Source organism: Pithys albifrons, chromosome 21 (genome assembly GCF_047495875.1).
Source record: "Pithys albifrons albifrons isolate INPA30051 chromosome 21, PitAlb_v1, whole genome shotgun sequence".
In the NCBI taxonomy this organism is placed as follows: Eukaryota; Metazoa; Chordata; class Aves; order Passeriformes; family Thamnophilidae; genus Pithys; species Pithys albifrons.
Genome location: NC_092478.1, coordinates 4,868,986 through 4,894,768, shown reverse-complemented (window position 1 = coordinate 4,894,768; position 25,783 = coordinate 4,868,986). Strand labels below are relative to the sequence as shown.

General features: G+C 47.3%; 1 protein-coding gene across 2 annotated transcripts in view; it reads right to left on the bottom strand.

The window, feature by feature from the left end:
- The window catches only part of LOC139681538 (sphingosine-1-phosphate transporter SPNS2-like), a 118,238-nt gene extending 93,525 nt beyond the window's left edge, over positions 1–24,713 (bottom strand). For both annotated transcript variants that reach the window (XR_011699533.1, XM_071574983.1), the window contains exon 1: positions 24,282–24,713. Coding sequence is in view for 1 of the 2 variants with exons in the window: in XM_071574983.1 (XP_071431084.1) it covers positions 24,282–24,576 (295 nt within the window). In the remaining variant the exon portion in view is untranslated. The remainder of the gene's footprint in view (positions 1–24,281) is intronic.
- Between the last annotated feature and the right edge of the window lie 1,070 nt (positions 24,714–25,783).

Here is a 25,783-nt window from a genome sequence, read left to right as displayed (position 1 = left end):
CTCCCTGGGCAGCTCCTTCCAATGCCTGAACACCCTTTCCAGGAAGAAACTCCTCCTGATGTCCAACCTGAACCTCCCCTGGCACAACTTCAGGCTGTCCCCTCTCCTCCTGTCCCTGTTCCCTGGAGCAGAGTCCGACCCACCCAGTTCCCCCTCCTGTCAGGGAGTTGCAGAGTGAGAAGGTCCCCCCTGAGCCTCCTTTTCTCCAGGCTGAGCCCCCCCAGCTCCCTCAGCTGCTCCTCACATGGCTGACTCTCTAGAACCTTCCCCAGCTCCATTCCCTCCTCTGGACACACTCCAGCCCCTCAATGAATCCCAAACTTCCATTCAACATCATCCAGTGACAAATACAGTTCTAACTCTTAACTTCCTCGTGTGAATTTCAAATTACCAAATTCCATGAAACCTCCCTTGGGGCATTCAGTAATGAATTTCTTAAAAAATAGATGAGCACAGGAACCTGGGAAAAAAAATTAGTACTTGCACATTCTTTCCAGGACACACAAACCTCCAGCTTTCACCTTGCACAGAAAGTTTTCAGGTTTTAAAAAACAGAGTGGTATTGAACCCTTCATTTCTCAAGAGTCAGATCTTTAAAAATTGCTGCCAGCCAAGTTACCTACACCTTAATTTGTGATAATTAACAATGCAGGAGAGGAAATAAAGAACAGAGCCTCCACATGTTTCAGGAGACACTGCAATACAGCTCAAGGAGGAGTTTCACCCCTCAACCATAAAGAGCAAAAGGCTCTAATTTGTTCAGCTTCTGCTCATGAAATGTGCACTCAAGGACAGGTGCACCCTGGGGCCAGGACAGCAAGCACAGCTCAGGAGGCAGCCCCAGAGAAACCCACAGCTTTCCAAAGAAAGCCTTGGCAAGGCCCCACCAGCCAGTTCACAGCAAATGGTTATTTCCTAAAAGTAGGACTAATGATCCCTGTTTTCCCATGGCTGTAAGTCTGGACACAGCATTCTCCAAGCTCTTTCCAAGGTGACAGACGTTCAGAATCTTTTGCCTTCGTGGTTTCTTTCCATCTCATAAACGTGGAGCTCGTGTTACAGGGGCTCCCTCACTTTCCTGGCTCCACATCTCTGAAACCTCCAGCAGTGCTGTGTCTTTGAGGAGTCTTCCAAAACTGCCAAAGGATTAAAGCAGTTAGGGGGGAGGAGAAGGAAGAACCTAGAGAGGGATTGCCTTACAAAACACTCTCTGTTTAACAGAAACTGCTCCCATTGCAATTCATGTCTTCATTTACTGGAATTGCTGAAGTTTTTGTATTTTGGTCATAGTGGTCACATTCTATTCCATAGTGCCTTTCTGTTTCAGAACAGCCACGTGCATTACAGATCCAAAGGCAGCCAGAGCAGCTCCTCCTCTCCATACACGGGCAATCCAGCAGTTGTTCCACTGAATTTACAACACTGAGATGTGTATTATCCCACCTCTTTTATGACTCTGGTGTGTTAATCCACATTGTCAGTCTTTTAGCAAGATAAACCACCAGACAACTTTGGTGAAAATCACACCTCACAGAATTTCTTGCGAGGATGTTTCATAGCTGGCCAATAAAACGTGGCTTTTGGCATAGTCCCTAACTCCCAGTCCTTATTTTGGGATCACAGAATCACAGAATGGATTGGGTTGGAAAAGACCTCTGAGACCATCAAGTCCAACCCTTGGTCCAACTCCAGTCCCTTTACCAGATCATGGCACTCAGTGCCACGGCCAAGCTCAGCTGAAAAACCTCCAGGGATGGTGAATCCACCCCCTCTCTGGGCAGCCCATTCCAATGCCTGAGCACTCTCTCTGCAAAGAATTTTTTTCTGCTCTCCAACTTCAATTTCCCCTGGCAGAGCTTGAGCCCATCGTGCCCCCTTGTCCTATTGCTGAGTGCCTGGGAGAAGAGACCAACCCCCACCTGGCCAGAACTTCCCTTCAGGGAGTTATGTGTGAAATGGAAAGCTGTGAGATCTTCAGAGATAACCAAGATCAGCCACAGGTGTAGCACATAAGGGACCATCACTGAACTGAAGCAAACAGAATTTATCTTTCCCTCCTCCCCACAGCCCACCTTTGCACAGAAACACCCAACCAGCTGAAGAGATGGCTCAGGGAGCACCTGCTCAGCCACTGAACTTGTACAGAACACAAGGCAGAGCTCACTTTGAAGAAACAGCCCACTGGGGTCCTGTGAACTTGCTTTCCTCCTCACTGAACAGAGAAGAGAAAGAAAAGATCCATTTCAGAATTAAAAGGCAAGTCAGTCCTAAATCTGGACAGTCATTAATCAACTCTCTTTGGTCCTGCACTTCAGTCACTGGTATCAAGGGTACTTCTTTCAGAACACATGTCAATCCTTTTGATCACTTACTTGTTTCAGGACACATGTTAATCCCTTTCATCATTTATTCTTGATATAGATGTTGAGCAGAAAATAAAGCACCTGAGTTGTATGCCCATTAAAATGCTGCATAACACAGAGGGGATGAAATAAAAAAAAAAAGCAGTGCCAGTCTGAGGCAAAAGGGAAAACCAACGTTGTCTGGGTACTGAAATCAATGCACAGAAGTATTGCAAAATGCCTGGGTGCTCAGTAAATTTACAGTAAATGATTCTGATACTGATTTAGAGTAAATTCAGGAAGCACTGCAAACTCTGAGCACCAAAATTGGTGCCATCAGATAAAGTGATTCCAGGATAAAAGAGATGCCGCCGTGGGGGTAAAAGGGACGCCACTGTGGGGGTACACACACTGCAGGTGGAGAGCAGGCTTGTGATCCTGGGTGATTGTGCCACAGCCCAAAGAATTCATCCTGCTCCTGACACTGGAATGCTGTGCCCTCCAAGCACCCTCCTGGTATGTGGGGTTGGGTGTTTGGGGAGTTGGGCTGTGCAGCACCTGCCCAGCACTGCTCATGTTTGCTGTGGCTGGGAGTGCAGAACACACCGTGGCACAGGTACAGCTCCCACTGAGCGTGTTGGGGCACACCTGGGTGGCAGGTAAATCCACAGGGACCTGCTGAGATAGACAGGTGAGCCCTGGCACAAAGGGCTTGGTTTGCCACGAGGCCAAAGCCAAGCTCAGAGGGCGCTTTCAAGTGCATCCAACGCCCCCAGTGAGAGCCACCCAAACCCCAGAGATAGCTGGGGCAGGTCTGAACAGGCACCAGGTGCTCCCAGCAGGAACACACCCCCCAAGGAGCTGCAGCATTCCTGCCCAGCCTCCACACTGCCATGGAGCTCACCAGGCTCCCAGGAACAGCCTGCCCTGGAAGCTCTGCCCCACAAGGTACTGGGGGAGATGGAAGGGAAAACAGAAGAGAATGAATCTTTTCATTAATTTAGGAAGATGCAATCCATGACTCACAGCAAGCTTGTATAAATAAATGACATTGTTTAAATCTTATTTGTAATTATAGTTAAAGCCAGAGACTTAGGCATCCAACTGCCTAATTTATTGTTATTTTAAGCAGGTACTGAACACCCAAATTCCCTTGGCAGATTATATCTCAGCTTAAATGTTTTGCTAGAGGTAATTTTCACATGTTCATGACAGCAGCAATGAGGAAGGAAATCAAACAAAAGAGAATTCCATCTATGTTGTCCAATTTCTTCCTCTCCCTGGCAAGGTGGAAGCGCTTTGTGCACAACTGCAGAGCTGCCCACTCCCTGCTCTGCCTGGCCTGGCAGGGAGGAGAAAAGGGATCAAATGGTCTCTTCTCCCAGGCACTCAGCAATAGGACAAGGGGGCACGATGGGCTCAAGCTCTGCCACAGGAAATTGAAGTTGGAGAGCAGAAAAAAATTCTTTGCAGAGAGAGTGCTCAGGCATTGGAATGGGCTGCCCAGAGAGGGGGTGGATTCCCCATCCCTGGAGGTTTTAGACTGAGCTTGGCCGTGGCACTGAGTGCCATGATCTGGTAAAGGGACTGGAGTTGGACCAAGGGTTGGACTTGATGATCTCGGAGGTCTTTTCCAACCCAATCCATTCTGTGATTCTGTGAAATGCAAGTGGTGTGGGAAAGGAAACAAGCCAGTAGACTTCCCTTACCTGCCATCCAATCTTAGAAAAATGAAGAACTGCTCTTTGTGCTCCTTCTGCTCACTCTACACCTGCTCATTACAGCAACAAGGAACCCAAACTCACAAGCAGATCACCTTGAGTCATGTTCATCCATCCTCAGACTCCTGCAACTCCCAACCACACACTTAAACTTCATAAGGATCAAAAAATGTACTGAAAACTGGAATTTACCGAGGGGGAAATAATTCGTGTTAATGCATAATATGCCTGAAACAGTGACCTGGCCAGGAAATGAGTGTGATTAACACCTGGCTGGAAATGCCCCGGGCAGGGCTGGAGGGCACTGGGCACCCTCAGCCTGAGGAACTGTCACAGCTGCTTGTGCTTGGAAAGCTGTCCAGAGAGCAGAAATGGCTGGAGAAATGCCTATCACGTATCTGCTGCTTTGGAACACCTATCCCAGGGCTGCACTTGCAGCATGAAATCCAAGACATGCAGCAAACACATGGGAAATATTGGCCTCCTAATAGATATCCCTGCCAGGAGCCAGAAGGGCCACAGTCACCCATTTATTCACTGCAGAAGTTGGGCTGGAAAACAGTTCCCATCCATCCCTTCCTCGAGGCACTGTTTTAGCCATGAGAGATTTCTACATGTAAGTATAATCAAATCCAAAAATCCCATATTTACTAGGACTGCAGGATATATATATATTCAGAAAAACTGTTCCCTAAATCAGCTTAACTTTTTTTCTGCTGCTAGAAAGCTGGACTGCTCCTCCCCAGATGAACAAACTTGCCTTTCATGTCAACTCAAATTCCCAAGCAATGGATTTGATTTTTGTTTTGTCTCCTGCTCATTTTGCTCCCACTTTGTGATGGAACTGACACTGAGGAATCAGAACTGCTCTTTGCACACTGAAACCAAAATCAAATAGAGCAGATTTTCCTTCTGTGTTCAGAAACAGGAGCAGCAGCTTGACTTTTATATGGCCATTATTTAAACACACACACACACACAACCTTATCCACCCTGCAACTGACTTCAAATTTCTTTCTTTACTTGGCTGTGTCCAATCAGTGTCTGCTACAGGTAAGAAAATACAGCTTGGTATCTGCCATAGCAGAGACTGAGAGAAATCTCTTGCAATTAATGCATTTTAAATGGCCTGTAATTTCTGAGAACACCATTAATTTGTCTCCTCTGGGGTCACAAACTGCTCTTCCCTGTCCTCTTTAAGGGCCCAGGGGAGGACTGCAGACATTTGGGGACAACAGGAGATGTTAAAGGATGCAGGTGTTAGAAATGACAAAGACATTTGTCAAATGCAGACACACTCCACCCTACTCCTACCTTCTTTTTTGTATAATTCCCTCCTTTCATACTGTTATTAATGCCACTTTTGGGGGAGAGGGGAGGAAAAATGATTCCCCTCAGGCACAGCACCTTAGGATCCTGCAAAAAGAAAAACCTGCATAAAACATCTATAGACACAAGGCTCCTGCTGGGGGCTGGAGGCAGAATATATCTCCATTCAGCTAAATGGTGCAATGGAGAAGTGGAGAAAAACTGCAGAAATTGCTTGGAAAACAAAAACAAAAAACTGTTTTCCTGGAGCTATCATCAGGTTTGCTTGTCAGATCGGATGATTTTTTTCCTGGGCTCCATTCAAATGCAAAGAAAATGCTTGAGGAAAATTGCTAGTTCTGATATTTACTCCCTTCACACGCAGCTGGAATGAGATTGTGCCGTGGTGGAGCAGCAGCCACAGAACAGCCTGAGCCTCATGGCAGCCACTGCTTAAACTCTTGCAAAGGGTTTCTTCATTCCCTGCTATGCACTTTCTAATAAACTTTATGCTTATGTAATTTTTAAGTATTTATTTTTCCAGCAACTTTTAGGAAATTGGGCCGATTCAGAGTGAGGAGTTTGAGCTCGAAAAGAAGAATGAAGGAGGTTAATAAAGGTATGAGGAGCATCTGTAGGTGTGGCACTTGGGGACATGGTGAGTGGTGGCCTTGGCAGTGCTGGATTAAGGGTTGGGCTCAATGGTCTTAAGAGGTCTTTTGCAACCTAAACAATTCTGTGCTTCTCTATGAAACTCCCCAGCCTCAGCAAGGAAAGCAGAAGCTCCACAGAAGGCAAATCTTTTGGGAGCCATCAGCAGACATTTGTTGTGTTTCAGTTTCCATCTGCCAGCAGCACAAGCTCTGCCTCCTTCTATGGCTTTCCAAGGAAAATCCTTACAGAGGCAGTCCCAAGTCTTGAAGAAACAGGATATAAGAACTGCCATCTCCTGTGAGTTTTTTTACCCCTGGGAGATCTGGCATTCTCCTTAAAACAGCTGCTATTGAATGCCTTAAGATGAAACTCTACAAAACCACGTGGTTGTGCAGAAAATCCCCACAAGAGAAAAAAAAACAGGCTCCAAATCCAGAATACAACTCAATCCCATCCAAAAGCTACTTATCTCTAAGTCTCAGGGCAAACTGCTCATTATTGTGGCCACAGTTGTGACAATTATTACCTGTGGGGCATGAGTTCCCATCAGACATTGACACCACACTATTATTTTCTTGCAAACAGAACAATGATGATTCCCAGTACAAAAACCTTGCTCAGTCATAAGACAAAGCCACAGGTTAATGGAGAGACAAATGAAAGGAGAATACAAGAAAACAATCCATCATTTCTGTCCCTCTGACAGATACCTGGGGGTTTAGATTGGATATTGGGAAAAGTGTCTTCACTGAAAGGGTTGTCAGGGTTTGGAATAGGTGCCCAGGGCAGTGGCAGAGTCACCTTCCCTGGGGGACTCAAAGACATGCAGATGTGGCACTTGGGAACATGGTATTGGTGGCCTTGGCAGTGCTGGGGGAACAGTTCCATCTTAGAGGTCTTTTTCAACCTAAACAAGTCTATGATTCCATCCTGACCGACCCTTTTTTATCATGTAATGCTATGAAAGAAGCCATCTGTAAAGCTCCAAGTACATAAAATCCTCTGCCTCTTGCTTTGCTACCAAACCACTACCAATGGCTTAAGGACACTGTCTGGGCTTTTACCCCCCCAAATTTAATTGCCTCATCTTTCTTATCGGATCAGCACAGCATCCCAGTACCTTCCTTATCAGCTGCTCATTCCCAGAAACCTGCCCTGCCCTGCCCTGACCCACTTGCTGCTGCTCCCCAAGTCACCTGCCAAAGCAACTCCTTGTGTGGCCAGGCCACAGTGGGGAGGGAAGGGAGCACCTGGAAGGGAAAGGGAAATGTGTGTTTCTGCTTTACTTTCTCCTCCCTTCAGAAAACAATGACTTACTTGCCTTATAAGACAAATGCTACTGCCTGCAAATATTCCAGTGAGCCTTCAGAAATGGCCCAGCATGTTATTCCAGCTGAAGCAGGTCCTAATCCTCACCTCCACTGCTCCAGCTGGACACAGACTGGTTCCAGAGCCTCCAACATGCTTTGAGTTGCATCAATTTCCTCTTCAAGCCCATATCAACTATTAAGTTCTGAATCACATCATCAATTTCTGTCACAGTACAGGTATTTAAAAACCCTCCATCATCATATTTTTACTTAAAGCCCTTGCCCTTTTTCTCCCTTTCACCCACACTCTCAGAATAATGCAGGGAAAGCTCCATGTTTCAATGCACACAAACATCAGCTGCAAACAAGAGGTGTGAAAGCAAATCAGGCATGCAAGTCAACCCTTCACAAAGGAGCTGCCTATTCATTTTCAGGAGAATGGTGTTCTGCCACACTGGAAGGCCTTGCCAAACAGCAGGCAGTGAGGGGAGCATCAATCAGAGCTCTTCCAGCAGCCTGGAAACCACTGGAGCAGGTACATGGAAAGATACCTTTGTTTCTCTGAGAAGCAGTTTCGGGATCGACCCTTCTGGTTGCTGCTCCCATTCCAAGAGCAGGGGAGACATCAGCACCCTCACCCACACTGTGAGATTAACAACCAACTCACTCACAGGTGTACTGTGAGCAGTTGGGTTATTTATGAGGAGGTTTTGTGTGCCCCAGAGCCTTGCCATGCTGGGTGGGACAGCAGAGGGGCTGTGCCAGCTCTGCCAGGGCACAGGACAGGGCTGAAGGAGTGTCCCTGGAAGAAGGGACATTCCCACCTGTGCCTGACCTGGCTGAGCCTCCTCCCACTCCTCTTCCTTTGCTGTCCTGCTCCCAGCACCACTGACAGGGATGCAGCAGCTGAAGAGAACAGAGACCTCTGCAACAGGATCCTGCCCTGCTCTGGGATACCACAAACAGATCACTTCATGGCAGTGCCCAAACCTGAGCTTGAGCTCACCTTTCCCTCTTCCATCCATTCTTTCTAAGAGGAGTAAACTCTGGTCCCAGCAGTGCAGTACAATCAGGCTGCAACTGCCCTGCACTCACACTCACATGAGGAGACTTGAGCCCAGCTATTTTCCTTCCAAACTTCCCATTACTCTGATCAAGATGTGTGTATCCTTTCCCTTCTGAAACTTTTCAGCCCAAAATAAACATTCCTTCTTCACAATCAAACATCTTTATACAAACCCACCACTAACATTTCACAGCACATTTGAGAAATAAATGGTTGCAGCCTATCAAGTAGAGTATTTTGCTTAAATTACACACTCTTCCTTCATAAAATTCCAGCATGTGGTTTGCCTTTTTGCCAGCTCTAGGCCTGCACAGGAGCAACATTCAGGTCCATATTCTGCTTCATATTAAGCAACATAGAAACAGAGACAATGATGGTCAGCCTTAGTGTGGCTGAGGGCTGCCAACAGCAGGGATTAGAGGGAAGGAAAGGCCAGAGAAGAAATCTGTGCCCACAGGGATGGCACAGGGATCCCTGTGCAGGCAGATCCACTCTCCTGACAGCCATCACTGCCATTCGTGTGCTCGTCACCAGCATGACTTTAATTGCAATTGTAAACAGGAACAATATGTAATTAGTGAGGAATCAAAAGCCCTCCCTGCCTCCCCAGATTTGTTTAAGGAGCATCCATGACTGCTTTAGGAAGCATCAGCATTCTGCTAAATTTTAGAGCTGAGCAGAAAAGTAACAATATCTGGAGCTTAAAGTATTTTTGACCTCCATGCACAGGGGCAGGTACATCCTAAGCCCTTCAAGACCTGCATAGTTGGTTAATTGCATTTACTTGCCATGTCCTCTTACTTGAGAGATCCATATTAAGGCTAAGAGTGTAGTAACAATCATGGTAACAACAGGAGATGCCAAGAGGATAAAAATGATGTAAAATGCAAACAACAAAGAATAAGGTTTAATTTCTCAGGACTCTTAAAGAAAAAAATCAACCCCAATAACAAAAAAACCCTCAAACTAAGATGAAAATCAACTGAAATGTTGAAAATGGATGAAAGTGCAACTCAGATCCATCTCTCCTTTCATCTCAGCATTTCAAATTCTCAGATTTGATAACAAACTATATATTCTTTCAGTTTATGATATAACAGTTAAACAAACAGCCTAAAATGAAGAGACTGGGTGCTACCTGAACCTCAAAGCACATAGTTGGTGATTTCAAACCAGCCAAAGGCTCAGAGCAATATCTAACCCTTCCAGGAGCTGACAGAATCATGGAATATGCTGAGTTGCAAGGACCCAACAGGATCATCCAGGCCAACCCTCAGCCCTGCACAGACACCCCAACAATCCCACCCTGTGCCTCAGAGCATTGTCCAAACACCTCTTGAGCTCTGTCAGGTTTGTGCTGTGCCCACTGCCCTGAGGAGCCTGTTCAGTGCCCAAACACCCTCTGCGGGAGAAGCCTTTCCTGATACCCAACCTCCACCTCTCTGAGCTTCATGCCATTTCCTCCAGTCTTGTCACTGCTCACAAGAGTGAAAGTGACAGGAATTAAAGAGCAGGGAACATGATTTGGGAGATTCCTGGGTTTGCACAGCAAGCCCCTCAGAACTGTTCCTGCAGTAACTCCTGACCCCCTAAGGGACATGTCCTAGAAGGTGCTGTTGCTGCTGGATGGTGACACAGAACACACTCACAGAGGTACCTCCTGCACCCAGAGCCCACCCCCGTGGCCTTCCCAGAGGAATCCCTGGGGAGTTCTGTCCCAGCACAACCCACAGCTGCTCAGTCCTCCCTGCAAGGCAACCTCCTCCACCTCCCCTGAGCAGAGACCACATCGAGGAGTCTAAAGCAGTCAAAATTCCAGCCCAGAAAGAAAGAGCTGCCCGTGGCCAACGTTTCCAGGGGCAAAATTACAGCATGTGGGAATTACAGAGCTGCAGACAAACCAGCAATTTGTGAGGAATTCAAGTCACCAGAAGCAACAAATTAAGGCCACAAGGCTAACAAAATTAGACACAGTCTCCTTTTAACCTCAGCTCTATTTTAAGGGCTTTTTTTCAAGAAGGGTTTGTATTTGTTTTGTTGTTAAAGTTTCCATGAAATTGGGCTGAGAGCAACTGTTTAAAAATGATGTTTCCCCATAACTTACTCTTGCTACCTTAGGATGTGTAGAATTACGCCCATGCCTGTGCAAGGAGGTTTCTCTCAGCCCTCTGACTCATCCAGCACAGATAAATCTCCATCATCTTTGCAAACATGCTGCTTGACAGGAGGCTGTCAGCTATGGGATTCATTTTTTTAGGTTCCCTTGGATTCTTCAATCTTGTGGCCAGTTAGGGACAGTGCTGGAGTCAAAAGGCAGCTCTTTCTCAATGTGACTCTCCCTCATCTGCATGTCAATAGTCTGAACTATGGAAAAACAAAACAAGAACGGAGCCAATTTCCACACTGCTCCACTCAATAACAATAAAATCACACAACAGCATCTTTAAAGCCAGGCCTGTTCATTTGGATAATTACTCTAACAGCCCATCCAAGCAGGACCTCTCAGCCCCTGCCTCCAATGGAGTGACCAAAACCTGAAGGAGGAGGAGGAAACAGCTCATCTGCTGCACACAATGTTCGGAAATGTGAGGTGAACATTCCTCACCACAGCAAGACAAATGTTCCCACCCCAGCACAAAGAAAAGGTTCATATTTCATACATTTCCCATTGTTTGAGCTTGGTTGTACATAAGTAACTACATTTAGCAATCACCAATGGGAGAGATCGAGCAGCTAAAAAGATTATCATGTTTTTAACAATGCAACAGCAGAGGCAACGAGGGAGGCTGCACCTTGTTCAGTTCCACCAATGTTCTCCTACTCCAGCAGAGATCCAGCTTTCCATGGGTATTGTTACCTCCAACACCCACCAGCGAGAGGTGCATCATCCACTGCCCAAATTATCCATCACATTAAAATTATCCATCACATTAAAATTACCCACAGTGATGGGCTGGAACAAGGAACCCCAAGGGGAACCAAACTCCACAGTTTGCTGTTCAGTCTAAGCTGGGCTTGTATAAAGTTCCCCTGCACAATGGTCTCAGTGATCTTCAAGGGCAGAGAGTGGATACCAGTGTGTGGAACCAAAGCATTCTGGATTGAAACAAGTCAGTTCTTTGAAGTGTAAAGTATTCAATGAGAGCAGGCAGTGCTGGAGGCAGCGGGCTCAGGGCTGGTGAGACTCCCAGGGCTCAGCACACAGTGAGAAGCACAGAGGGAGGGCTCAGGCAGCCCTGGCAGGTCTGAGAGCCCAGGGGCTGTCCCACACTCACACTGCTCAGGCAGCAGGGCTGGCACAGAGGGTCCTGTCCTGCCCAGGGACCTGCCCTGTGCCCCAGACAAGGCCCAATGCCAAAGGATCTGAATAAAAACAGCAAGAAAGGCTTTACCAGCCTACAAGGGCTTCCAAAGAGAAGTCTGCAGTGCTGCACGAGCGGTGGCTCCAGTGCCACAGCCCCCTCACTGTCACTGCCATCGCTGCCCACCAATTGCTGCTGGTTTGGTTTCTGCCTTTATGTATTTAACAGAAACCTCCTAACACTGCCTGTTCCAGCTCCCATTACAAGCTCTGAGTGCATCTTCCACTGCACCCTGTACAAACAAAGACAAGCTTTAGAAGACTGGCAAGGAATTAAGTGTCCTTAAAACCATAAATGGGGCTGGAAGGGACAGGGAAGGCTTCTCAGCACAGGCTGCTGGCACAGAGGGGCACAGCAGGAGCCAGCGAGGGCAGGTGCACACCATGGGGTGTGTGTGCACATGGAGAGGGTCCTGCAGACAGAGCAGCTCTTCTTCCCTGGGGCTGGGCCACTGCCTGGTTTGACTGCCCAAGGAGGGAGGGAGGGAGGGGAGGGAGGAGCAGGGACCCTCCTGGCACCCACGTGGAGCTGCGGCCCTGAGTGGGGTCCCAACAGAATTCCAGGGGCACCAGGGGGCTGACATGGCAGGAGCCTCAGGGACACAAGGAATGACTTGCTTCCCCCTCAGCAAACCACAGGCCACAGAGCAATTCTGGCTGGAAAGATGCTACTCCAGATTTAAAGGGCAACGAATCCATGAAAAGAAATGGATCCTGGAGCAGGAGGGTCTGGAATGGCTGAGTGAACTCCACACACACACTGGCACTTCATCCACAACTCCTGGAGGTGCTTCACTCAGAATCACAGACTATTCTGAGTACTCCTTCAGCTTTCCACCAACCAAGCCTCAAATATCTGTTCTAAGAACTGCTGAGAGACTTTTCTAACCATGAGTTGTAACCCCAAATTATCCAAAGTGTGCTCTTGCTTCCCCCTCCAGCCCTGAATTCTTACAGAAGCACCCAGGGACTGTGCCTTTAAAAGGCAGAACAATTCAGACTCTCTTGCATCCTGGGTTAAAAGGCAAAAAAACTCCTAAACCAAAAAATACCCCAGAGTCTAAGACCAAGTTCTCCAGACTAAGCCCAGGAACATCACTAAAGAAGAAAAATCACTCTTGCTGAGATATTTAGATACAATTTATTTTTAAATCTACCTTAAAATTGTCATGACATTACCTACCGGAGTCTAAATTATACTTTCCAAATTATATGTATTAATATCTGAAGTGTATAATTACAAAGGAGCTGATATGTTTTAGAAGCACCATACTTATAAACCTATTTTTTAAAATAGAAGCTTCCTGCATGACTGTAAGATCTGTATTTTAGGTCTCCTGCCTTTATGACTCAACACCAGCAGAGGCAACTGGAGTCCACATGTCTGAATGGAAGCTGCAAACAGGGATCTTCTATATTATGTCAAAGGCATTGATTAAAAAAAAATAAAACCCTTGCTCTTGCAGAATAAAGAAACTCCTGAATGCAGTGGGGAAACTGTGCTGCTAATAAGTTTTCTTTTTACCAGCTTCTTTCACTAAAGCAGTAAGTTTTGTGTTTTCAGTCTACCAAGAAAACTGAAGGGCTGCAAACCAGTGGTTTTGGCCAGCTGAAACTGAGATTAACTGAATTTACAAAGAGCTTAATTATCAGATCAGTGATTTAGATCTCCTACCCAGTGATGTCCACACCATGACTGAGCCTGCCTGCTGTTTTCTGGCAGTCTCTGCACAGAGAACTGAACATCTCTGGCTGTCTGGACCAACGGAGCTCTCCCATTGCTGGGCTCACTCTGCACACACAAACCTGAGCAGGAATGGCCCAGGAATCCTCTCCCATTGCTGGGCTGGCTCTGCACACACAAACCTGGGCAGGAATGGCCCAGGAATCCTCTCCCACTGCTGGGCTGGCTCTGCACACACAAACCTGGGCAGGAATGGCCCAGGAATCCTCTCCCACTGCTGAGCTGGCTCTGCACACACAAACCTGAGCAGGAATGGCCCAGGAATCCTCTCCCACTGCTGGGCTGGCTCTGCACACACAAACCTGAGCAGGAATGGCCCAGGAATCCTCTCCCACTGCTGGGCTGGCTCTGCACACACAAACCTGAGCAGGAATGGCCCAGGAATCCTCTCCCACTGCTGGGCTGGCTCTGCACACACAAACCTGTGCAGGAATGGCCCAGGAATCCTCTCCCCGTGCTGGGCTGGCTCTGCACACACAAACCTGTGCAGGAATGGCTCAGGAATCCTCTCCCACCCAGCACTGAAGCTGTTGGTGCTTCATTTGCACAAGTCTGAGGGAATAAAACCAAACTTTGCCAGGCTACAAAGCCCAGTAACTCCTAAATGGTGAGGAGCATGTTTGCCATTCACACAGAAAATGAGAAGGGATGGTACAAACAGAGCTTGGCTAAATATTTAAATCAGGAATGTCAAATCTTAAATCCTGATTCAGATTGTATTGCCTGTGCTTAGACAGAAGCCTCTCTCCAGCCACTCATATAACTCCTGCTTCTATTCAAACATCGGCTCCACTGCTAATTTATTCTTGTTAAGTGGCTTTCAGCAATGCAAGTGATTTAAATGCACACTTGTGAGGCAAATGGAAGCTTGCAGTGAGGTGCAGTCTGACATTTAAACCATTACATATTTCTGCACATAATAGGACTACAGGAGCATTACTAATTTTGAGCCACTTCCAAACAGAAGTTTAACAAGCACAATGAAATGCAGAGGAAAAGTGATTTACCTCTCTTTTTTTCAGCTACTGTTGCAATTCTCTTGAGCCACAGTCCAAAAAAACTGAAGATTTTGGTGGCTTTGTAGTAATTTAAATATTCCCACTGAACCTTAAATAGCTGACAAAAAATGTGCCTTAACACCATGTGTATCTCAGCACACCTTTAAGGACAAAGGTAATTTTAACTCTACTTGAGAAGGTGTTTTAGCTCCTCAGAGCTCCTCTTCTCCAGTGCCTCCAACCCCATTGGCTTAAGAGCATGACCCAAAATTTAAGTCTTATGGAAGGTCTGCCCAATTTCATGGGTGTTAAAGGACATATAAAACAGTCCACTCCCTTCCAGAACTGGTCACACATCCCACCTTTCCAAATTGCTGTGAGCAACATCCATTTGTGCCAAGCTGGAATTTGCCAACATATAAAGAGGTGCAAATTTTGACCACTTAAAAATATATTTTAGGAAGGAAGTAGCAAGTGACACTCAACTTTAGCAGTCCTACCAAGACCCTGCTATAATGAAAAAGGCAAGAGAAGGAAAGTCATTAATTTTATTGCTTTTGCAGCAGTTCTGGACAGTCCAAAGCACAGCACAGAGGCCACAGCAGCATGTGCTGGGGAAGAGCTCTCACTGCATGTGCATAAAAAGCAGATTAAATAAACACAGAGGTCAATGAAATAAAGTTGGTTATTCCCTCAACAGCTGAGAAATGCTGTTGGGGAAAAGGGAAGGAGCAGCAGTGGGTGAGTGCCCAGGGGTCAGGACTGGCACCCACCAACCTCACATCCTGAGCAGTGACACCAGGGATTGAGGAATTCCTTATGGAGTCTGTGTGCAGGTCCAGATGAATAAAGCACAAGGATTCCTCTCAGAGGAAAAGAAAATTGATCTTCCATTCCATAATACCAGTTGGGAACAAAACACACACACACAGACAGCACATCTAAACTGATCATCAGAAGCACAGGAACCTCAGCACGTTGTTGTTACAGTCAAAAATCAATGACTAGAGGCCACCACCTTGGTATTTTCCTTGTTCTAGGAGAGTCATCATGGAGAGATCAGTGTTTGCCTTTCCAAGCACTGTTACTCAGGTACCTTATTTGGGTACTTCTGACTGACAAATTCATGAAAAACTGCAAGAGGAAAAAAAAAGTCTTGTATCCTCACACTATCACATTAAATCATTTTCTGTCCTCCCTCCTCCTCCCCATGAGAGAAGGAGGTAACACATCCAAGATGGAGCTGATCAGGAACTGTCAGTTTTAATCAGAGCACTGGAGCTGTCAGTCACCAGTGGCCCTTGGGTATTTTGTTTCCTGAATATACACAAGATTGTTATCCTGAAAGTTACTCAGCATTTCTGGCTGCCAGACGGAAGTAACAAGACTATTAGAAATGCTTTAACACTGGCATAACTGCAGCAGCATTTGAGTTCTAATAGCTCAGCCACCAACAGGCAATGACCCCTCTTTATGAGCCATCCCGGTGCAATTGAAATAATTTCTCCTTATTGCACAGTTTGCACAGTCGGAATTTATTAATAGTGTTGCAATTCTATATTAATTATTATTTAGCACTGACAGCATGCCTGAAACTGCTCAAAATTAGTGCCTGGCCCCAGGCACACAAGCAGCCCTGATTCAGTGTCTCCTAACCAACATTTCCCACATCAACCTGCTCAGAGCCTGCACAGCAGTGGCACTTGGGCACCTGGTGGCACATTCACCCTGTGCCAACCCACAGTGGGTCTGGCTGGGACAGAGTTCACAAGCACAAATCTTGGAGAAGTTGGAGAAAACCACCCAGCACTAAAGGCAATGTGAAGTGAGAATCCAGTATCTTATGCAGAATTATTAGACAAGAAATCCTGTTGCAGTATTCCCTTTTCAAATGGAAAGTGTCACTGCAGAGGACCCAGCAGGAGCACACAGAGGTTTGGGGGCTTCCCAAACCACCCTCCTGGCAGCAAAACTGCACTAAAGCAACCCCCTCAAGGCAGGATAAAGGCACAACATCCAAGGACATCACCACCACACAGACACAAATCATGACATGCAGAAAGAAGTGAAAATTGCAAATCAGCATCAGGGCAAGACCCCCTTTCAGCTCCGGGCTGCTCTGCTGGCAAAGCCTCCCTCAGGATCACTGCTCTGGAATGGGAATATGCAGAGCCCAGACCAGCAAATCCCAGCACAGCCCTGGGAATCAGAGCCACCCCTTGGGCAGGTTTAATTCAGGCCCTGCAGGCTCCACACAGACACACAGCCCTTTCCCACTGTCAGGTCACCCACTCCTGTTGTTTTCCACATTGCCAAGAACCCAGGCCTGGCATCCTAACACAATAATGACATGTTTCTAACACAGATAAAGAAAATGGGAAGCTATGAAACAAATAATTAACTGTGATCTGTTATTTACATAATTATTGGCAGAAGCCTGAACAAGGAGTAAGATGGATTACTGCAGTTTTGGTTCAATGCAGCATTAGAATAATTTAAAAAAATAAAAAAAAATCATCACATGCCAAGGCTGAAAGGATTTTCATTCCAGCATGGGGTTCTCTCACTCTGACAGCCAAGCTCCAAGCTGCTCCAGCAGCTATTCCATGGATAAACCCTGAGCTTTTCCCTCTGCTCTTCTGTTCAGCCACTACCCTTGCTGGCCACCAGCAGAAGCACAAGAGAAAGGTATTAAAAAAAACCCCCAACCAAACCCCAGAGAAACAGAAAAACTCTGTAAGAGATAATATTGTTCACCAATAACATAACCCTGGTGTGTTCATATTTCTGAAACATGAATTTAGATGTGGAAAAGCACAAAGGTGAGTTTTCCTTCTGTATTCCTCTCCATTCTCTTCAGTTGCTCTGTGATTTCTGTCGTGGTAGGAGACCATCAGTTCTGGAGAAGGATGACTGATATTTTTTCCCTTGAAAAACAGAATAGTGGGAGCAGCTACACCACTCTCACAACACTCTCCACTGCTGTCCAGAAGGAGCAGCCTGACAGAAGGACTCGGCTCCTTCCTCTGCCACTTCACACAGTGAGGGATAACGTGGGCATTCCCATGAAACAGCACCAGGAGGAGTGGGAAGAGCCCACCAGGGCACCCTGAGCAGCTTATTCCAGAGCCTTCCAAAAGTAACCTCCTGACTGGCAATAAATCCAAAGGCATGGACACAGAAGTGCAGGATCCCACATCCCTCCAGCCATCCGGGATCCCTCACATTCCCACTTTCCTGATTATTTATATACTGCTGTAAAACCTGAAGCATGGAAATTAGTGCTACCTCCCTTTCACTTCCCTTCCCTGCAACCCTACAGAAATAGCTGAGTTACATCAGACACAAACACCCACAAAACAACAACGGAAACAGATGTGTCAAGAAAAAAGGTGCATGAGGTGCCTGCTGTGCTCACAATTAGGGAAAGGACTCGTGCAGTCCATGAATAGCAGAGTGAGATGTTTATAGCACCAAGCTCAAAAGGGGCTCTAGTACTTAAGGATTCCAAAGGAATGGTTTGGTTCAGGGGGTTGTTTTAGTTTTGAGTTGTTCAGGGTTTTTTCTTTTATTTTGCCTGTACCTGCCTCAGATTTGCCTCTTGACTTTCAGACCAAGAATTTCAGACCAGTTCACTAAAAATGCAATTTTCAAGAGATGCCCATACTGAATTTCCCTGGAAACCACGAGGTGTTCATCTCACTAACACCTCTCCGGGCTCTGAGCCCAAGCCCATTTTGCTCAACTCCTATTACCTTCCATGTCTCCTCAGGTGCCTCACAGGTCCTTTGTAGAGCTCATTTTGAGCACACATTATTTTTTTCTAGAACACTCATCATCCCACATCCACAGTGCCCATTTCCACAGAACTCCCTCAGCCAGAAAGGCATCACCCCTCATTACCCATTGCCAACAGACATCCTCATGCTTTGTTTTGGGATGCTCCTGGTTCTGGGAAGATGCTGTTTGCACACACTTGCTGAAAGCTGCCCTTGGCTCCCCTCAAATCCCTCCCCACCTTTTGGCCATGCTGCCTACAAAACCAGTCAGATCTGCTCAGAGTCCCTCACACTCACTAGTGCTGTCTCTGGTCTCCTTCAAACTCTCCCATCCATGATCTCCAGCTCTCCAACATCTCAGAGATGTGGATTAAAAGTACCTTGGGTGCACTGACTCAGTAGAAGCTGCACAATGATGTCCTGGTCTATAATACACATCAAGAAATGGTGATGCAAATAAGCATCTCACAACTCAGCAAGAGTCTGATCTCCAAATTTCCTACTTTCTATCTGTAAAATAAAATTATGGTTTCCCATTGAGTCTCCTGAACAGGTACCAGGAGCTTTTAACAACAGTTATAAGGAACATCAAGACCTTTACAAACCATATTTGATTCAGACAATGTTTCAATCACAAGTTCCTCAGCACTTGAAAGCCCAAGCAAGAGCTGTGGGATTTCATATTAGGGGGAAAGTCACCAGTTTTTTAACATCTCTTGAACTTTGTAGCCCACCATGCTCCCTAATCAGCAGCTTATTTGCTTCTGATGTACAGTCTACCAGAAGAAATAAAGACTAAATATTTTTAGTTGTTCCTATGAATTTCACAACTCAACTGAGGGAATTTAACCCTATTTCAGCTTGGTGTGGTATTTGAAAAGTGCTGAAAGAATCATTACACAATTCCAACACATTTGACCAGAGAAGCTTTTCCACAGAGCTTCTGATATTGACAGTCGTGGAGACCAAGGGACTAATAAGATCATCACATTATCCTTAAGAACACACTCAATATTTATGAGGATCTTAACTCCATGTAATAAGGGCCACATTCACTGGCTGTGATGACTTGGATGCTTTGGGGATAAAATTAATCAACATGAAAGAGAATCTCAAACAGGAAAATCTGCACATAGTAACAAAGATAGTTACTATCTGGCAAACCTACAGCACCGGGAAGAAAAAACCACTATGATTAAACATAATAAGACATCACTTGAAATGTAAAATCCTCTGGAACAAACTGTGCCAACTCACATCAGAGCTGGAAAACAGGAAGCAGCAAAATTGCAATAAAGCCCATCAGAGAGGGGAAACACAACAACATGAGGGAATGAAATAGTACTACAGAGTCCCTTCTCTCTGCTGCTGAGCACTTTTGGTCACCTGCTTTTGAAGTGCAGGAGGTTCAGTCCTAACTTGTGCTTCCAGTGCAGGACTGGCTGAATTCTGAGCCAGTTACAGGTACCTGTTGTCCAAGTGAAACACCGTCATCTTTCCACAAACCTTCACGTGCCTGAGCAGGTGGCACTGCTGGCTCAAGAGCATTCTGTCAATATTATCTTCTAATATTTTCCAACATTCCAGTCCTTCCACAGCTGAGTCCTGGACTGAGATTAGCTCAAGAAGAGACAGAAAAATGAAGGGCCTGCACTGCCACTTAATGGTTTCCTCCCTGAAGCTGTAAGCACTGAACACAGTTGTGTTGCAGGTGGAGAAGGAGCTCTTTTTATCCCATTCCATACCAGACAGGCTGCATGAAGCTGATTCAGTATCAAACACACTATCAGGCAATATGTTACAGTCACAAACATGAGTTCAGAAGTAAAAAGAAGCAGTTTTGGCTCATAACCTCTTGAATGTCTTTGCACCTGAACCTTCCCTAACCCTTCAGCTGGAGCTCGTACTACATAGTTTTAAACTTGACTTTCAACTTTCAGTGATCATTTGCATATATGTATCTTCAAAGAATGGCATTTGATTTGCAACTATGTGTTGTAATGAGAGCCTAATTAACACAAATATGGTTATTAGCAAGTTGCAGGCACTGAAAGGATAAAACCAAAGCCTGTGACATACTGTGTGACAGGGATGGAGAACCTCAGGGATGAGCTGGGACCGGCCAAGACTCTGCCACCAGCTCCAGTACCACAGGCAAATTACGGCTCGGTTTCCCCTCCTGCAGTGGGACAGTAAGACTCATTTACTTTGCTGGGTAGTTCTCCAGCTTAATTAAATCGTTACCTTTAAATTAAAGGCACTACAGAAATGCCAGGAAGCAGCGTCTGAATTAGAAGGTGGAGGTGACACCCTAATGAAGCAACACTATTTTCATCGTCAACAGCAGGCACAGTAAAAGGTCACCCATGGGATAATTGTGAAACCACATTCCAAGCTTCTGAAGGTGGCTTTTCCCAAAACTTCATCAAGGAAGAAGATACATCCCAGCATCACCAGGTGGCTGAAAAGCTGCAGTTTCACAGCTAACCTGCAATTGCTGTTTGTTTTCCCTTGTCCCTGCCCTTTGCTTTCCTAACAGCAGCAAAGCATCCCAGCTCTTGAAAGAAGGATTTTTCCATAGGCAACTATTTTCAGGGTGATCAAAGACCTATTAAGAAAATTGCAGAGGACCATTTCCCTTCAAGCTGGTAATGCTCAGCACAGAGTTTTCCATCCCTCCTTTGCAACAGCCACAGCAGAGGCACTCCACTGTTTGTCTGGGACAGCTTCTCCCAATATCATCATATTTTAACACACTCCACACACAGTGGAAATTCCCACCTTTGTGTAAAGATAAGGACATTATTGAAACATCCACAACTACTGTGGAGGCTTTTTAAAGTACTGAAATAAACTTATTCTGAAACCATAAGAAACAGGCCAGCCCCTTGATGGAGGCTCAATTTCATCATGTATTCCCAAAAAAGCTGCAGCTTAATGTCAGGTGTGAAGCTGATAAGTCCTGTCTTGGAAATGCACCCAAGTTCTGTCCCAGATACCAAAAGTTACATCTCATCCTAAACTCTTTCAGTCTGTACTGCAAAGTCATTAACCCAGAACCAGGAAAACTGGCAGCTACTTCCTTGTGTGTTCCACTTGAAAAAAGATTACCCAAGAACAGCTCATTACACACAATGTCCTCGTGTCCACAGTGCAAACACCAAGAAATACCACATTTGCTGTTTACTTTTCAGCAATGCAAAAGCTTTTAAAAGCAAAGTGTGCTATAGGAGAGGTCAGCCTAGTTCCTTCTATTACATAAAATGCTCTTGCATTGACTGGATGTGTATTATTCAGTTTCTGTGTGGATATGTTAGAAAATAGTAGAATACCCAGGGAACTACATTTGGAACAAGTAACTCTCTATATATGATATTTTTTCCTAGTGACTAAATATATACTTGAGAATCCTTGTTATACATAAATATACACACTAAATATATATACATTTTTTATACTAGCACTTATTTTAAGAAGACCAAAGTGACTGCAACCAAGTTCTCAAGTAAGACAGAAGTTGGACTTGTAGTATCGTGCCCATACAATTGGATTCTCTGTTTGCTTTTATCTGTCTGTCAGCTGCCTACTAATTGCTTTTGAGGCCACTGACCTGCTTTTGACTAAATTTGACAGCAGGAAAAAGTCCCAAAGCTCCCAACACTTTCATTAAAAAAAATGGTTGGGTAGAGGCGAGACTCTTATAAGACAAGAAGAGAAAGGTTAATGACAAAGGTCAACTCTTATTTGACGTCAGAGAACCCACAGGAGGGATCACCCCAGAGACACAAATCCTCAGGAACCAGTTGCCATTGGGACTGCTGCTCTTCTAACACTTGTTTCAAATACAGCTGGAACCAGAAATTAATTCCAGTTCTCACAACAGTTCACTGGCCTCAGGTAAATCATAACTTCTGATGCTACTTCCCCTGCCATAATGTGGCTGGTGTTAAAATCCCTTATTACGTTGCTGCAACACTTCATATTTGAAATGTACTTTGAAGGTCTGGAGAGTTGTGTTCACTAATTATTACCTGTCTTGAGACATGAGCTGAATATTCAAAGTGCCAACTTGATTCATCTGCAAGTGCACATCACATAAGTATGTGGTATGTACTAAGACTCAAAATACAAAAGCAAAGATTGCTTTCAGAGAAGACTTGATTATAAAGTCAGTTTTGAGCTCAAAACATGTAATTTCTATTGCCACAACACTTCTATTAGACTGGATTTAAATTATTCCATGTTTTGGATTAGCACTTTATAAGACACCAGATTGAAAAGTAAATACCAATTGACAGAAGACTAAAAGGCCATGCAAAGTTTGATTCTGCCCCCAAAGGCAAGTCTGATGTCTGAGATCTTAAAGCTTTGATATCAGGCTGAATGATAAGTTCCACAGGGCATTTATTGAGCACTGTAAAACCAGAGTTTATCCTGCAAATACTGACAATCATAGCACTGGGACTGGCAATGCCACATTGCAGCAGGCAGGCATTTTTATCTTCTGCTTGCTCAGGCACTTTCCAGCCTTCCCAGAAGATGCTGCTTTCAGTTCTTGCAGGCGGAAAAAATCAGCTGCCAAAGGTCTTGCTGAAAGTACCACAGCAAATAGGTGGACTAGATGGTAATTTATGATTATTTTAAAGCATGCACAAGGGGGAAATAGCCTTCCTAAAAGGAAACTTTCCATGCATTAAAGGAAAATGATGCTTTGTAGTAAAACTCTACTAGAGAGGTTCCTATTTGAGGGTAAGGGAGCAAACTACAATTTGCTTCAGTAATAACAAGTTAACCTTGTATCTTCAAGCTTCCTCCTGCAGCAGACTGACTACCAGCAGAGCACTCAATGCCTCCCAATACTGGCCTTTACATTTCCTGAAGGAGAAAGCTCTGTCTGCAAATAATAATAAAAAAGCCACAACAGGGCCAGCTAAATTTTCCTTCTAATCCTCCCCATCTCCCTACTCCAGACAAAACAAATACAACCTGGCCAATTTATTCTGACAACAGTGACTACATTTATGTCCCTTGCACTGTATCACTGCCCTACAAACATATATTATTTTAATGTAGTATAAACAAATATCTGATTTGCTTAACACCACATCGAGTCCTAGTGATTAAAACACATATATGCATGGAGCAAAATTTATACATGCACAAACCCCCTTACGAGCTCTGAAGATAAAATTATCAGTATTGCCAAACACAGAATATGCATTATATTCTAATGACATGAGACAGTTGATTACCAACAAGCCTACTTCGTTTCTAATTAGAAAAAGTTCAGTGATGATGTGCTTCCCTGCTGTTATTGCCTGGCAAGAACGAACGCGGAGTCCTCCCTGGGGATGGCACAGCAAACATCCCAATGCACATTTATGTCGGAGCTACACAGCAGTAGCACCCACCGAAGTGTTTCAGGCAGTGCTGCTGGTCACGCATCCCTCAGCGCATCATTTCACAGCGTTCAACCCCAGCAAACGGAGCTTTGCAAAGTGCACTGCAGCTGCCTGGCGGCTCTGCCAGCTCTGCTGTCACCTGCTCGGGAGTTCTGCAGCGAACGGACCCTCCTTGGCACGGGGCTGAAGGACAGCCGCGTATTCCAGGCGCTCCGCAGAAACAAAGCCAAAGGGGATTTGCCTCGCTGCGATTTTCCCCCGGCCCCGCTCGCAGCCCCGTGTCGTGTCTCTGCGGCCGCAGCCGCACCTGTCACCCCGTGCCGGGATCGATACCGCGCCTGCCACCGCCCCCCAAACCTTCCCGAGCATCCTCCGCCCGCCGCCGGTCCCTCCCGCATCCCACCGAGCCCGCACAAACAAAGGACGCCGCTCTAATTTTCGATAAAATCCACACAAACTACCGAACAATACCGGAGGGGCCGCACAATGGGCACTGGCCGCGCCGCATCCCTCGCTCCATCCCCGCCCCGGGACAGCTCTGGGCACGGCGGTGGCCGCAGCCGGGCCCGGGCGGGGCCGTCGGTGGCCGCGCTCACCTGCCACGGTGTACCGGTCCAGGTAGTTGAGCACGTTGCCCAGGCTGAGGATGCCGGCGGCCGCCACCCGGGCCCGGCCGAGGCTCGGCGCCTTGCGGAGCGCGGCGGGGCGGTCGGGGTGCATGCCGCCCGCCGGCGGGTTCATCCTGCCCGACAGCGTCTGCACCTCGCCCTCGGCGCTCCGGCCGCAGCAGCCCCGCTCGCCGTCCTCCTCCTCCTCCTCGTCGCCGCCTCGCAGCCGCCCGCCGCAGCCCGGGCTGCTGCCGGAGGAGCCGTCGCTTTCCAAGCACATCATGGGCTGCGGGAGGGGGGTCTCGGCGCGCGGAGCCCGGGCTGGGTGGCGGGCGGACGGACGGACAGACACACAGACAGCCGGACGGGTCTCGGAGCGCTCAGCGCCGCATCCTCCCCGCGGCCGCGCCGAGCCCGCCCGGCACCGGCGGCGCTGACAGCGCGGGGGGGCGTGACCGGCACAGGCCCCGCCCCCAGACCGCGCCCCGCCCCGCCCCGCCCGCCCCGAGGGGTCCGGCAGAGCCGCCCCGGCGGCGGCAGCGCAAGGGGGGTCTGTGCGCGTCCCCTCAGCGCGCCCGGGGACGGCTCCGCAGCGGCACCTCCACCGCTCACGGACTGGCCTTGAGGGGAGATCCTCAGTCCGCCCCAGCCGCCCACGGACCGGCCCTAAGGGGAGATCCTCAGTCCGCCCCAGCCGCCCACGGACCGGCCCTAAGGGGAGATCCTCAGTCCGCCCACAGACCGGCCCTGGGGGGGGGCTCCTCAGTCCGCCCACGGACCGGCCCTGAGGGGGGCTCCTCAGTCCGCCCCAGCCGCGCACAGACCGGCCCTAAGGGGAGATCCTCAGTCCGCCCACAGACCGGCCCTGGGGGGGGGGGGGGGGGGGCTCCTCAGTCCGCCCCAGCCGCGCACAGACCAGCCCTGAGGGGGTCACCTTCAGCTCCGCCAGGGATCCGTCACGCTCCTCCGGGCGGCTCTTCAGCCGCGCTCAGACCAGACCTTACAGGGCCCCCCCTTCAGCCCTCCTCAGGGTGGCCCTGAAGGTGATCCCTCAGACCGGCCCTTACAGGGGCCTGTCAGCCCACGCGAGGGCAGCCCCAGCCCCGTCCCTCTCAGCCCACCTCAGAAAGCCCTGAGGGGATCCCTCAGGGGATCCCTCAGCCCACCTCAGACAGCCCCGAGAGCGGTTCCTCAGCCCGGCCCTGAGGGGTCTGTCCCCCCTCAGCTCCCCTCAGCCAGGTCATACCTCTCCCCATTATCACCAGTGCAGTGGGACCTAATGAATTCCCTTTCACTGCCTTTATATTCTGCAGCACCCCAGAGCAGCCTTCAAACACACTGAGGGGCAGAACTGTGGAGCTACCTGGAAAAAACACCAAACCAAACCAATGTCTCCAGCATTACCAGCATTCCCAACAGTGAGCCCACACGGGCCGTGCAGGCCCACCCTCAGAGCTGGTTTTAAGAAGAAATGTGTACAAAATCTCTCC